Source organism: Taudactylus pleione, unplaced genomic scaffold (genome assembly GCF_031769625.1).
Source record: "Taudactylus pleione unplaced genomic scaffold, aTauple2 ptg000186l, whole genome shotgun sequence".
Classification (NCBI taxonomy): Eukaryota; Metazoa; Chordata; class Amphibia; order Anura; family Myobatrachidae; genus Taudactylus; species Taudactylus pleione.
This window is the reverse complement of record NW_028284588.1, coordinates 9261648-9276121: the sequence shown is the minus strand read 5'-3', so window position 1 is coordinate 9276121 and position 14474 is coordinate 9261648. Positions and strand designations below refer to the sequence as shown.

Genomic DNA, 14474 nt, shown 5'->3' with positions numbered 1-14474 from the left:
GTTTCCCCAGCTGGGGTTTTCACCGCAGTCAGTAATGTCACCCGTACAGGGGTTCCCCAGACAGTTAGTGGTACCCCAGAGTCTCCCACTCTCGCCCCCTCAGGTCTCACAAGAACCTGCGTGGGTTAGTTCCTTGTCCACTATGGTGCAACACCTGTCAGACGTTTTACAGGGAGAGTCATCATTGCGTCCGCATAAGCGACCTTTGCCATCTCAGACTGCCCAGTATGATCAGGATGATGTCGTCTGATGATGGTGACATTTTTTACCTTTCTGACCAGGAGACTTTCCGTACAAAAGAGACGGAGTCTAAGGTCTGTATACCGGGCCTTATACGTGCAGTCCGTACGGCCTTGGTTATTGAGGATGACGATCCCCCCAGTGAGCAAATCAAAATATGCCTTCTTTAAGGATATTAAGGGTGATGCCACTGTATTTCCCCTATCTGGTCAGCTATTGGATCATTTAAAGGAGGCGTGGAAAAATCTGGGTAAGCAGTACCAGCCTCAAAAACATTTGACTGTTGCATATCCCTTTGCGGATAATTATTTCTCAAAGTGGGAAACCCCTCCACAAGTGGATTCTCATGTCACACGTCTAGTGAAGAGTGCTACTTTGCCCATGTCCTCCTTAAAGGATGCTACGGATTGCAAGGTTGAAATATGCCTGAAATCCATTTATTCCCTTGCTGGGGGGGCATCCAAACTGGCTATGGCCGTGTGCTGGGTGGCCAGAGCTATGTAGTGCTGGGCTGATAGCTTGGAGGAGTCTCTGGACACTGACTCCTCACCTGACCAGGTGGAGTTAGTGGGTAATCTCAGAGACTCAGCCACGTTAATGAGGCAGCCTTACATATATGTCTCCTTGCTTACGGAATCTCCTCAGCAGCAGTGGCAGCTCGCCGCACCTTGTGGTTGCGTTCTTGGAAAGCGGATGCAGAATCCAAAAGGGGTTTGGAATGCTTGCCTTTTAATGGACAAGTCCTAATTATTCCAGATCTGGACAAAATTGTGGCTACTCTGGTGGCAGCTAAGTCTGCATGTCTGCCATCGGCTACGATCCCATCAGGGTCGAGTTCTTTGTCCTTTCGGCCTTACTAAACCCATGGTAAGTCCAAGGTACAGTCCTTTCTGAGACAGGCAGGAGCCAAAAAATCTGCGAAGCCAAAGAAACAGGCTTGGAGTACTAGACGTCCTGCTCCCAAGTCGGATGACAAATCTTCAGCCTGACGGGACGGGCCTCTCTTTGGGGGACCCTAAAGTGGGAGGCAGACTTCTTCAATTCGCCCAGTGTTGGCGTCTGACCACCTCAGACACTTGGGTAAGAGAAGTAGTCTCTCGGGGCATGCCCTCTCCTTCCGGCGGAGGCCTCCCAGCCGGTTTTTCACCACGGGTCTTCAGTCCAATCAGGACAGGGCCCTGGAGTTCCGGAAGGTATTACACTCTGTGATCCAAGCGGGGGTCATAGTGCCAGTTCCTTTGTCTCAGAGGGGATTGGGATATTACTCCAATCTTTTTCTGGTACAGAAACCCAATGGGTCCTACCGGCCAATCCTCAACCTCAAATCCCCCAACAAATCCTTGAGAGTTCCTCGGTTCCGGATGGAGACCCTGCGTACCATCACTTTGGCGATGGAACCTGGGGATTTCATGGTGTCGCTAGATATTCAGGAAGCTTACCTGCATATCCCTATTGTATCAGCGCACCAGCGTTTCCTCAGGTTTGCAGTGGTCAACGACCACTTCCAATTTCAGGCACTGCCCTTTGGTCTGGCCACAGCGCCTCAAGTGTTTACCAAAGTTATGGCAGCTCACATGCGAATGCAGGGGGTTCGCTTGTTACCCTATCTGGACGACCTCCTGTTGTTGTTGGAGTCTCCAGTGAAACTTCAGTGCAATCTGCAACTGACAGTCTCTGTGTTACAGAATCATGGCTGGCTCATAAATTGGAAGAAGTTTTCCCTGGTTCCATCACAGAGGATGATCCATCTCTGATCTCTGTTGGACTCCCAACATCAGAGGATCTTTGTGACGGAGGAAAAGATTTCTGTGTTACAGGCAAAGGTTCACATTTGCCTGCAGAGTCGCCGGGTGTCTATTCACTTGGCGATGAGGTTACTGCGTTCCATGGTGTCAATGTTCGACATGGTGGAGTTCGCCCAGTTCCACTCCAGACCTCTGCGGAAGTCTATTCTCTCCAGATGGAATGGGTTGCCCCAGCGGATAAAGACACAGACTATGGTGCTTTCCCAGGAGGTACGTCGGTCTCTGGCCTGGTGGCTACAGTCTGCTCACCTGAACAGAGGGCGCCCGTTTTGGATTGCGGACTGGATCCTTCTGACAATGGACGCCAGTCTCCGACGCTGGGGAGCAGTGACGGGTCCACACTTCTTCCAGGGAAGGTGGACGCCGGCAGAATCTGCCATTCCAATAAACATATTGGAACTTCGGGCAGTATTCAAAGCTCTCCAGCAAGCCAGACATATCCTGCACAGAAGATCCGTGCAGGTACAGTCAGACAACGGCACCACGGTGGCTTGCATAAACCGCCACGGAGGGAAACCCGCCATCAGGCGGCTCTGGCAGAGTTGTCTCGCATTCTAGCTTGGGCGGAAGTCAATCTCCCTGCCATATCGGCAGTGTTCATACCAGGAGTCCTCAACTGGAAAGCAGACTCTCAGCCATCAAGACGTGCAACCAGGAGAGTGGTCTCTTCCCCAGGAGGTGTTTCAGCTACTGGTGAACAAGTGGGGCCTTCCAGAGATAGACCTCATAGCCTCCCGTCACAACAACAAACTGCCTGTGTACGGGTCAATAACAAGAGATATAGAGGCACTTCTGGTGGATGCGCTGTCGGTCAGGTGAACCTTCCAGTTTGCGTACCTCTTCCCTCCGTTCTCCCTTCTTTCTCGAGTATTACGCAAATTCAAGCAAGAAGACGGCACGCTCCTGCTGCTAGCTCCAGCGTGGCCCAAAAGGCACTGGTTCTCAGACCTGAGTCTCTCCATGGACACTCAAATGCTGTTGCTTCAACGTCCGGACCTGTTGTCTCCAAGGTCCTTGCCATCACAAGGATCTGGGTCGTCTGTCTTTGACGGCGTGGCTGTTGAGACTGCCCAGGGGTTTTTCCAGCTCGGTGGTTAACACCGTGCTGAGAGCTCGGAAGCCTTCATCTGCAAGAATTGACCATCGAGTGTGGCATTCTTTCAGTGGTGTCGCCCTAGAGGCTATGCTCCTCGGGAGTTCCGGATATCCAGAGTGCTGGCCTTCCTACAGGCGGGCTTAGATTACGGTCTTCGCCTTGCTTCTCTGAAGGTGCAGGTTTCTGCCCTGTCAGTATGGTTTCATCGTAAGATTGCTACTCTTCCTGATGTCCGCACCTTTATGCAAGGGGTGCTCCGTATTCAGCCTCCCTTTGTTCCACCAGTGGCTCCTTGGGATCTGGCTGTGGTCCTTTAGGGCTCTACTAGGACCGCCATTTGAACCACTGGGCTCAGTGGATTTGAAATGGCTTACAGTTAGGACTGTATTCCTTCTGGCTATTGCTTCGGCCAGAAGGGTCTCAGAATTGGGGGCTCTCTCATGTCGACCTCCCTTTCTCATCTTTCATATGAACACGGCTGTGCTTCTCACTTGTCCTAGCTTCCTCCCGAAGGTGGTATCTAGTTTCCACATCAACGAGGAAATTATTGTTCCGGCCTTTAATTCACCAGACTTCTCGGTTGGTGAGGCCACCTTGGATGTGGCGCGGGCCTTGAAGATTTATGTTGACCGCACCACTTCTTTTAGGAAGTCGGACTCTGTTTGTCCTTTATGGCTTCTGGAAGAAGGGTTGGCCTGCCACTAAGCAAACATTGGCAGGATGGATTTGCATGGCTATTTCTGAAGTTAATGTTCATGAAGGCCTTCCTGTTCCATCTTCAGTTAGTGCTCATTCCACTAGGTCTGTTGGTCCTTCGTGGGCAGCTTGCCGTGGCACCTCAGCAGTTCAGCTGTGCAAGGCAGCCACGTGGTCATCTGTCCATACTTTCGTTAGGTATTATGCTTTTGATACCTTCGCCTCTCAGGATGCATCCTTCGGGTGGCGGATTCACCTTACAGCAAAGGAGCGTCCCCACCCTTAAAGGATACTGCTTTGGGACATCCCCAAGGTATCCTGTGGATACCCTATGGACCCTGAAGTAAAAAATGAGATATTGTAAGAACTTACCCTTGTTATCTCTATTTCTATGAAGTCCATAGGGCTCCAAAGGACTCCCGCCCTGTCGCACCTGTACTGCAGATGAGCTTTGATCTGGTCACCGGTTTTTCCATCTCCTTCTGGTGAGAATGTGATTTCTTGTGTGTTCCAGACTTTCTTCTCTCTTTTTTTTCTCCTCCGGCCTATGGCTTGAGACGTAACTGAGTGCCTGTGGCTAGGGGGCGGGGTATAGGAGAGGGACCCCAATGCATCCTGAGAGGATGAAACACTTTAACTCTGTGGTGCCCGATGCCTGACGTCATCACCTATACCCCCAAGGTATCCTGTGGAACCCTATGGACTTCATAGAAATTGAGATAACAAGGGTAAGTTCTTACCATATCTCATATTTTTCGAAGTTGCTTCTATTTCATTTCTGGGGTATATAATTTCTGGATCGGGCTTACAAATGGACCCTGAGAAAGCTATCCTCACTTGGTCTAAACCTGCCTCTTTGAAAGCCATTCGGAGATTTCTTAGATTTGCCAACTTCATTAAGTGATTCTCTACTTTAGTGGCACCAATCACCACTTTAACTCACAAGGGTGCCGATCCCACTTAGTGGTCTGTGGAGGCTAATTTTGCATTTCAACTTCTCAAGCAATCCTTTTATCTCTACACTGGTACTAAGGCAACCAGACGCGTGTCAACCTTTTATTCTTGAAGTGGATGCTTCAAGGAGTAAGGGCAGTTCTTTCCCAGCGATTTGTAGGGAACAAATTTTTCCAAGAAATTTCTCCCTGCAGAAAGAAATGATCCCGTTGGAGTACAGGAGCTACTAGCCGTCAAATTGACTTTTGAAGAGTGACATTATCTTTTGAAGGGTTCAAGATTTCCTGTAACGGTATAAACTGATCACAAATATCTTTTGCTCCTAAAGACTGCACAGTGTCTCACTCAAAGCCATACCCAGTGGGCACTGTTTTTCTCAAGATTTGACTTTAAATTAACTATTTCGTCCAGGTTCTCAGAATGGCAAGACGGTTGCTCTCTTATGTTCAATGAGTAATGATGAGTCCTTTGTTACTGAGCGTTATTCTTTTTTTTAACATAGCTTTGTCGACGTAAAAATTGCAATCTCCCCTTCCCCTCTGGCAAAAACTTTCAGAACCTCTAATCTTCGTTAAAAGCTCATTCAGTGGGCCCGCACTTCATATTTTTCTGGTCACCCAGAACTTCAGAAGACTCTCTCAAATTCATCCAACTGTCATACTAGTGGCCAACCATGATGTCTGATGTCAAATAATTCTTCCTGAATCAAGTGCGTTTAACAAAATTTCTCATCGAGCTTCAGCTTCAACCAACCTCTTGCTATTCCTAAACTCCCATGGTGCCATATTTCTATGGACCATCAAGGTTCTTCATCCCTCCAAAGGTCGTAACATCATTTGGGTGATCATGGATTGCTTTTTTGAAGATTGCTCACTTAGTCCAATTGGTTGGTCTTCCCTCTGTTCCTTGTTTGGCTCAACTATTCATTTCCGAAACTTTCAGACTTCACGGCCTTCCAATCAAGATCATCTCCTATAGGGGAGTACAGTTCGTAGCAAAATTTTGGAGATCTCTCTGTTCCGCCTTACAAGTTACATTGAAATTCTCTACAGCCTACCATCCTCAGACTAATGGTCAAACCGAGAGGGCTAATCGAGATCTAGAAACCTTTTTGGGACTATATATCTTCTTCACAAGACGACTGGATTGAGTTTCTGCCTTAGATGGAATTCGCTCACAACAACTCCTATCATTCCTCTTATGGTTCTATGCCTTTCCTGACCTTATTTGGTTTTCTTCCTTGGGTTCCACAGTTTGTTTTTACCAGTGTTTGATGTTCCACAAGTCAAGTATCCACTTCAGCATTTTGTAAAGATTTGGAAAGAAGTGCTTCTTGATTCAGAAATCTATTTGTTACAAAGCCTTTGCAGACCAGAAGAGATGTACTTTCCAAAGCCTAAAAATAGGAGATGGAGTTTGGTTATACAGACGGAATCTGAGACTTCATGTACCATCTACAAAGTTTGCACCTAGCTTCGTAAGTTCCTTTCTGGTAGTAAAGGTGATTAACAAATTTAAAAAAAAATAGAGACAGTATTCCTACAGTGGGGCACTCACAAACCACAAAAATCACTTTTCATTAGTTGTTGTGTTATACATATCACTAATGGTGACCCTTCCTATTACCAAGAAATAAATGATAAAACATAAGTTTTAATTCATCCTTAAAATAAGGTCAGCGAAATATATATTTTTTTAATTTTATTTAATGTTTTTTCTCTATAAAATTAAACAATTGTGCAATTTAGAATTGTTGTAATACCACCATATGATGTCTTATGTTATTTTTATCGTTCTTATTGTCTATATCAAAATCACTTAATTCAGGTTCTATTCCAACTAATTTTTGGATACCATGTTAGAAGAGCAACATTGTTTTGTAACAATATACAACGCCTGTTGGGGCGAATAATTCAATAAATATTTTCTAGAACAGTGCTCCCATTTATTGTGAGATTTGGGAATGTTCAATAACGCATAATCTCTGTCAGAATTAATAAGGAATTATACTATATTATCAGCACTACTTTTATTTGCCATAATACCTGGAACTGTAAAAATTCCCTAAGGGTTGATAACATCAGCCTACAGATCAATTCACAGTGTTCTGAGATATAATACAATAGTTATAACAATTTATTCCTAACTGGGACAAAACAGTAGATATAAGTGTCCAGGATAAGTGTGATCATCAGGTTGGCTTAATGGTCTAAACCCAGTCAGAACGTTGTTTGGAATAGAGATATAACAGTGACCAAGGGCCAATATAGAACAACGAATATATGATAATCACACTAGTCCAGTTGGAAGATAATAATCATCTATTTAGCTGTTGTTCTGTTCTTCTGGATTGGTACAGTGATAACTTCATTGTTAAATCCCTATAAATACAGATCCGAATTATTCTTGTATTAAAAATAGATACTGTATGTCCGCATTCTACAGACGCCCGTCTGAGAGATACATGAATTATGTGTTATTGATATAGACAATAAGAACGACAAAAATAACATAACACATCATATGGTAGTAATACAACAATTTTAATTTGCACAGTTGTTTAATTTTATGGAGAATAAACATTAAATAAAATTTTCAAAAATATGTATATTTTGCTGACTATTTTAAGGATGAATTAAGTTATGTTTTATAATTAATTTCTTGGTGATGGGAAGTCACCATTTGAGAGATATATATATGTATATAATATAGCTATCTATCTCCATCCATCATTTTACACAAAGTAATGAAAAGTGACTTTGTTTGTGAGTGCCCCGTTATAGGACTACTGGCTTTCTCTTTTTTTGTAAGTGTCTATTTTATTCCTGGATGTACCACCCCCTACTTCCCCCCCCCCCCCCCATCCTCCCTCCCCCCATTGAAATTGAAGTGATTAATCCATATGGAATTGCTTATGTGGAGAACAATTAACAACATTGGTCTAAATGCAAAAAAGAACAGTACCTTGCGCCTCAGACTGCTGCATAGTACTATATCCAAGGTTTACCAACCTAAACAATCATGCATCTAAAAAATTGAGATAATACATCAGCGCTGTCTACAAATAAAACAACACAGAGAGATATATAAATGAATCTGGAATATCTGATCTATGATTCTCCTTATTCGAGTTCTTCAGACTTGTGATGCCAGTGCTGCGTTCTAATGGATCTGGATAGTACTCACCAAATGGAACCTATACCAGTCCTATAAAGGTTTCTTTTCAAATTTCTCTTCCTTTCTCTCCTACTTGTTACCATCACACACACCAAGCATATGAAATGGGACTCACCTTTATATGAACGTGACAGGGAGCGTATAGGTATCTTTGTCGCTGAGCAATTTCAACAGACACCTCCATTTTTCAAAGAAGAGAGACATAAGCTCCTCCAAATAAATAATTTATTCCATAAAAGACATAAAACATGTATTTGCCATAGGGTAAACTCAGAACAGAAAATAAAAGCTATTGTAGGTTGACTGATCTCCTAACATAAATCCGGGAGCAAGGGGATCTCAGCCAGATGGAAATAATAGCCAGATGACATATGAATTTTTCTGTTCAGGTATATACATGGTCTACCACCATCAACGCATTTCAGACCACAAGGTCCTTTCCTCAGGATGTGGCTGAGACCTTACAGGAAATGGTATTTATACCATATCTTCTATACAGGTATTTAACAGGAAATGATCCTTTATTATGCTTCTAAAAAAACATATATCAGTATTATCCCATACTACAGAAATCCCAATAATCCAATGTACGTCAAACCATCCTAAAACATGGTTATTAAACATAAAACACAGTAATAATACATTAAAATGCCAAATTGGCTACATCAAAAGTCTCCCTTAAATTACGGAACTCCAAATGTTTATTCCGGAAGACAGTCATGGTCTTAGTCATAAGAACTTATCCAGAGTCCACTCCGGGGTTTTGCTCCCATACCCTCGTGTCTTAACCTTGCTCCCAGAGGAGGGCATCTGTTTAAGGGATCCGGATGACTTCACTGTCTCTCCTATGTGGTTCCATCCATATGCAGGTTCCTCCGTGCAGCTGCTAGACCGACTACTGTGCACTTCCGGTTTCTCCTTATCGTGAGTTCTGAAAGTGTTGATCGGTGGAACGCACAACCCGGAAGAGTGAGATGGTGGAATGCACACTCCGGAAATCCATGTTCAGCTCAATATATACGTTTTGGGACCACTTAAAAGGGTATACTCTATACTCATGTCAAATATACATATAAAAGAAAGAGAAGATATTATCAATAAAAAATTACACAAAACTAAAATAATGACCTACAAAATATCAAAAATAAGAAAAACCATGTGGCTCTCAAATACATAAAAATATCATGACACCAATTCACATTTAGATTTATTCCATCAGAAACGATTTAATCTCGAAGTCCGCATTCAAACCTCTCGGCGACAGACTTTTTAGTTTGTAAATATTTTTAATCTCTGCCTTTGCTAGCCTCACTTCCCTATTATCCACGCGCCAACTTTGATGTACAATTTGTATCCCACAAAAGGCAGCAAGGTGCGAAATGTCGCAAGAATGTTTTTCCTTAAAATGCAGTGACACATTATGTGTAATCATGCCCTTTTTAATATTTCGGGGATATTCGTATAACCTCTCTTTTAACATGCGTGTCATTTTCCCAATATATTGAGATCCGCAAGAACATTCTAACAAATAAATACAATACTTGCTGCAACAAGTGGTGCAATCATCAATGTCATATACTTGGTTAGTTTGTGTCGGACCTATATTGAGTGATTTTGCTATTGCCACTTTTACATAGCCGACACATGGTGCCCGAACCACATCTAAAAAAGCCCTTAGATCTATTGAGACCACCAGTTTTGGGAATTGAGAGGGCGCTACTCACAATTTTGTCCTTTATATTCTTCGCATTGCAATACACAAAACTAGGTTGCTTATTTATATATTTAGTAAGAATAGGATTTCAAGTTAGTACACCCCAATATCTCTTTATGATACTTTTCATTTGTTTATATTGGCTATGATAGCCTGTGATAAACGACATTTTCACATTATCCTTCCGTTTGATGCTTCCATCTCCCATAGTTCAGAGGACACACCCCCTATCCATACTCTGAGCTTGATTCATAGCCTTATTTACTGTCTCATTATCATATTTTTTAGAGATAACTTGGTCCTTGAGTATTTCTGCTTGGGATACATATTCCTCCACGTCTGTACAATTCCTTCTGATCCTCTGGAACTGGCTGAGGGGATCTCATCAGCCAGTTCCAATGGTGGTTACTATTCGCATCAATAAAGGAATTACAATCAGTAGGTTTACTGAAATTCTTGGTTTTAACCCTTCCTTGAGCTACATACACAGTCAAGTCTAAAAAGTCAACCAAGTCATCACTGATAGTGATCGTTAATTGGATATTCCAAGAATTATTATTAAGATGGTTACAAAAATTGTCTAACAACACTGTCACCCTTCCAGATGAACAGAATGTCATCTATATACCACATCCAAGACACCAAGCTAGCCCCAAACTCATGCCCACTCCAAATCGAGTGCTCCTCCCAAATCGCCATGAAGAGATTGGCTTAGCTCGGATGCGGTTTATAGATGACAATCTCTTCATGGCGATTTGGAAGGAGCACTCAGTTTGGAGTGGGCATGAGTTTGGGGCCAGCTTGGTGTCTTGGATGCGGTATATAGATGACATTCTGTTTGTCTATGTAAAAGTGGTAATAGCAAAATTACTCAATATAGGTCTGCACAAAATAACCAAGTATATGACATTGATGATTTCATCACTTGCTGCAGCAAGTATTGTATTTGTTAGGATGTTCTTGCGGATCTCAATATATTGGGAAAACGACACGCATGTTAAGAGAGGTTATCAGAACATAGAAAAAAGAGTTTACTGCGCTCCAATAATGTTGCAGGGACACAGGGAAAACACAAATCACGTGAGTGTTCAAAGTTTAATTGAAGAACTGTAATAAACACAATAGCAATAAGAATATGAATAAATCGATATGACAATGCGCTTCAATGATTATTGGTTATAAAAATAAGTAAAATGAAACATGAAAAAATATAAAAACAATAATATCAAACATATATTCACCAAAAAGGGACAACAAAAGGAGTTGATCAGGCTCCAATATTATGTCCCCAATAACACCTGTAAAAATTAGAATCCACTTAAAAACAATTGATTAGCTGGAGAATCGATGCTAAAATGAATGTGTACTATAAACCAGGTTAATACAAAGAGAAACCTGATATATGTGCACACTCTCCCTCTATATAGATAGACCTCAGTGCTACTAGCCCTTCATTGAAATGAGCCACCAGATATATCCAGTTCACATATAGTGTGTGAACTGGAGGAACCTGCATATGGATGGAACCACATAGGAGAGACAGTGAAGTCATCAGGATCCCTTATACAGATGCGCTTCTTGGGAGCAAGGTTAGGACACGAGGGTACGGGAGCAAAACCCCAGGGTGGACTCTGGATAAGTTCTTAGGACTAAGACCATGACTGTCTGACGGAATTAACATTTGGAGCTCCGTAATTTTATGGAGACTTTTGATGTATCCAATTTGGCATTTTAATGTATTATTACTGTGTTTTATGTTTAATAACTATGTTTTAGGATGGTTTGACATGCATTGAATTTCTATAGTCTGGGATAATACTGATATGTTTTTTTAGAAGCATAATAAAGGATCATTTCCTGTTAAAAAAAACTGTATAGAAGATATGATAAATACCATTTCCTGTGAGGTCTCAGCCACATCCTGAGGAAGGGACCTTGTGGTTTGAAATGCGTTGATGGTGGTAGACCATGTATATACCTGAACAGAAGAATTCATATTTTTTCCATCTGGCCGAGATCCCCTTGCTCCCGGGTTTATGTTATGAGATCAGTCAACCTACAATAGCTTTTATTTTCTGCTCGGAGTTTACCTATGGCAAATACATGTTTTATGTCTTTTATGGAATAAATTATCTATTTGGAGGAGCTTATTCCTCTCTTCTTTGAAAAACGGAGGTGTCGTCTGTTGAAATTGTTCCGCGACAAAGATACCTATACGCCCCTTGTCACGTTCATATAAAGGTGAGTCCCATTTCATATGCTTGGTGTGTGTGATGGTAACGAGTAGGAGAAAGGAAGAGAAATTTGAAAAGAAACCTTTATAGGACTGGTATACTGTAGGTTCCATTTGGTGAGTTCTATCCAGATCCATTAAAACGTAGCACTGGCATCATAAGTCTGTGAAGAACTCGAATAAGGAGAATCATAGATCAGATATTCCAGTTCCATTTATATATATATATATATCTCTGTGTGGGAAGCAATCGGGAAGCCGACTGCCTAAATACCGGCAGCCGGCTTCCCGACTGTCTTATCCCGGCATGGGTGAAATGGCGGGCGTCTAGATGTAGACGCCCGCATTTCCCCGACGCCGGAAGAACGGCGCCAGGCATCACGATCGTAGTGATGCCGGGCGCCGCGGGGGGGAGGGTTAGGTTTAGGGCTTCCGGGGGGGACTTAGGGTGAGGCACCCCCCGGGAGGGTTAGGATTAGGCTAGGGGGAGGGAGGGTTAGGGTTAGGCACCCCCGGGGAGAACTTAGGGTTAGGCACCCCCCCGGGGGACTTAGGTTAAGGCAGCGGGGAAGGGGGTGGTTAGGGTTAGGTTAGCAGATACTTACCTAGCCACGATCGGGATTTCCAGCACTGTCGGGCTTCCGCTGCTTCGCACTCTGCTCCTGTCGGGCTGCCGCGGCCGGCGGTATATCATACCCATTCCCTCTGTGTTGTTTTATTTGTATACAGCGCTGATGTATTATCTAAATTTTTTAGATTAATATTGGTCTGTGCGGATTTGTTTTCTCTTTTTTTCACTATAGTAAAGGTGATTAATCCAGTGGATTACAAATTCAAGTTGCCGCCCTTCCTTTTGATTTCCAAATTTTTTTCATATATCTCTGCTAAAACCCCTAAACTTTAAGGCCTTTCACCTCAAGGATCCTCTCAAAGCCAAGAAGTGTCCTGAGGCCACTTGTAAAAAGGGGGGGGGGGGGGTACTGCTGCAGAAGAGCCAGCAGTTACCTGCCGCAGTCCCTGTTTCCTGTCTCTTCAAATGCTAACTCGCTTGCTCATTTTCCGGGGGGTCCCATTTGTTCAGCCACGGAATCCTCCTCCTCTGTCCACAGCACAGACGTTTCATTTGTGGCGGTTCCAGCTGGCTTCGTTTACTGTGCGTCTATCCAGGTGACCACCAAATCACCAATGTGATGCAGCTCATGGCCACCTGTCACGGGCAAGCAATCATCAGACAGCAGCTGCTATAATAGGGTTTCCTGTGGCCACTGCAGGTTGTCAGTGTAATGTCAACTACAGTCTGTGCTGTGTGCAGACAACCTGTGCTCCTCTGAGCAAAAACTGAGTTTGCTAATTGGAAACCTGGTATATCCATTCTCTTCTATCCTGCAATTCCGGTGCCAGTCCGGATTACAGCAATTCCGGTCCCAGTCCTTCACCAGTATTGACTCTATTCTCAGGTCTTTCAATTCTAGCCGGTCATCATCACTCCAGATCTCTAGTCCGCACGGCGGTGATCTCCTTTATTACCCAGTCTTTCCTTCCCATGATCTGGTTTTTGCCTGCCCAAACCTTTTGTTATTACCGATTTTATTTGTCAGCAATCTTGCTGACCATACCAAATGTTTCTTTCTTAATTTGTCACTTACCAGTATACGTTCATCAGCCATAACATTAAAATCACTAACCGTGAAGTGAAAAACGTTGATTATGTTGTTACAATGGCACATGTCATGGGGATGGAATATATTAAGCAGCAAGTGAACACTCCATTCTCGAAGGTTGCGACCTCTAATTTGTGTTTGCCCAGGCACTGGCTGTGGGAGGTTGGAAGAATGTTGGTTAAATCTTTTACTAGGTGGTGGTGCAGCCTTAAGCTGGGTACACACGGAACGATTTGCTGTTTGAACGATATCGTTTATCATTCCCTGGGGCTAAAATAAGCAATATCATTCATACTTGCATGAACGATATATCATACATCGATAACGATCAACGATATCTAACAAATTTTTTAAGTGTTTTAAATCAAAATCTGGGCTGTCTTTTGAAAGGGGGATGTGTAAAAATTTAATTTCCAAAGGGGTTGGCCGATATGTGAGGGAATAAATAGATGGGGGCCGTTTTAAACCTTTTCATTTATGCTGTGTGGCTAGGTTGCATTCTTTTTGTACAATGTACATGTCCACAGTAATTATTTTCTCATTTGATCTCATCTTATAGAAACTTTGGTAGACTCAAAGAATGACTGTTCAAAGTAAGTGTGTTAAGCTACTGTTTTGGGTGTATGAATTTGTTCTTGTGATTTTGTTTTGTGTGTGTTTAAAGTTGCGTAGAAATGCTTGTTAATATTGTTAGCCAGATAAAGTTACAGTGCATCATTGCTTGTATATGTTAGTATTCTCTTCTGACAGAGCTAATTTGATGAATTGAAGTTAAAGAGCTTTTGGATAATCAAGTACTGGCAAAAACACAGATTCTATGGCAATATGGGTTGCTATAAGGGAAAACTTTTGTCACTGTACAGTAACTTCTGATCATGTATTTTGTCCATGAGTTTTG

General features: G+C 42.8%; 1 protein-coding gene across 4 annotated transcripts in view; it reads left to right on the top strand.

Moving 5' to 3' along the window:
• LOC148519651 (uncharacterized) overlaps positions 1–14474 on the top strand; it is a 143673-nt gene that overhangs the window by 59744 nt on the left and 69455 nt on the right. For all 4 annotated transcript variants that reach the window (XM_088476308.1, XM_088476305.1, XM_088476307.1 and 1 more), the window contains exon 8: positions 14136–14169. In XM_088476308.1, coding sequence (XP_088332434.1) covers positions 14136–14169 — 34 coding nt within the window. The remainder of the gene's footprint in view (positions 1–14135; positions 14170–14474) is intronic.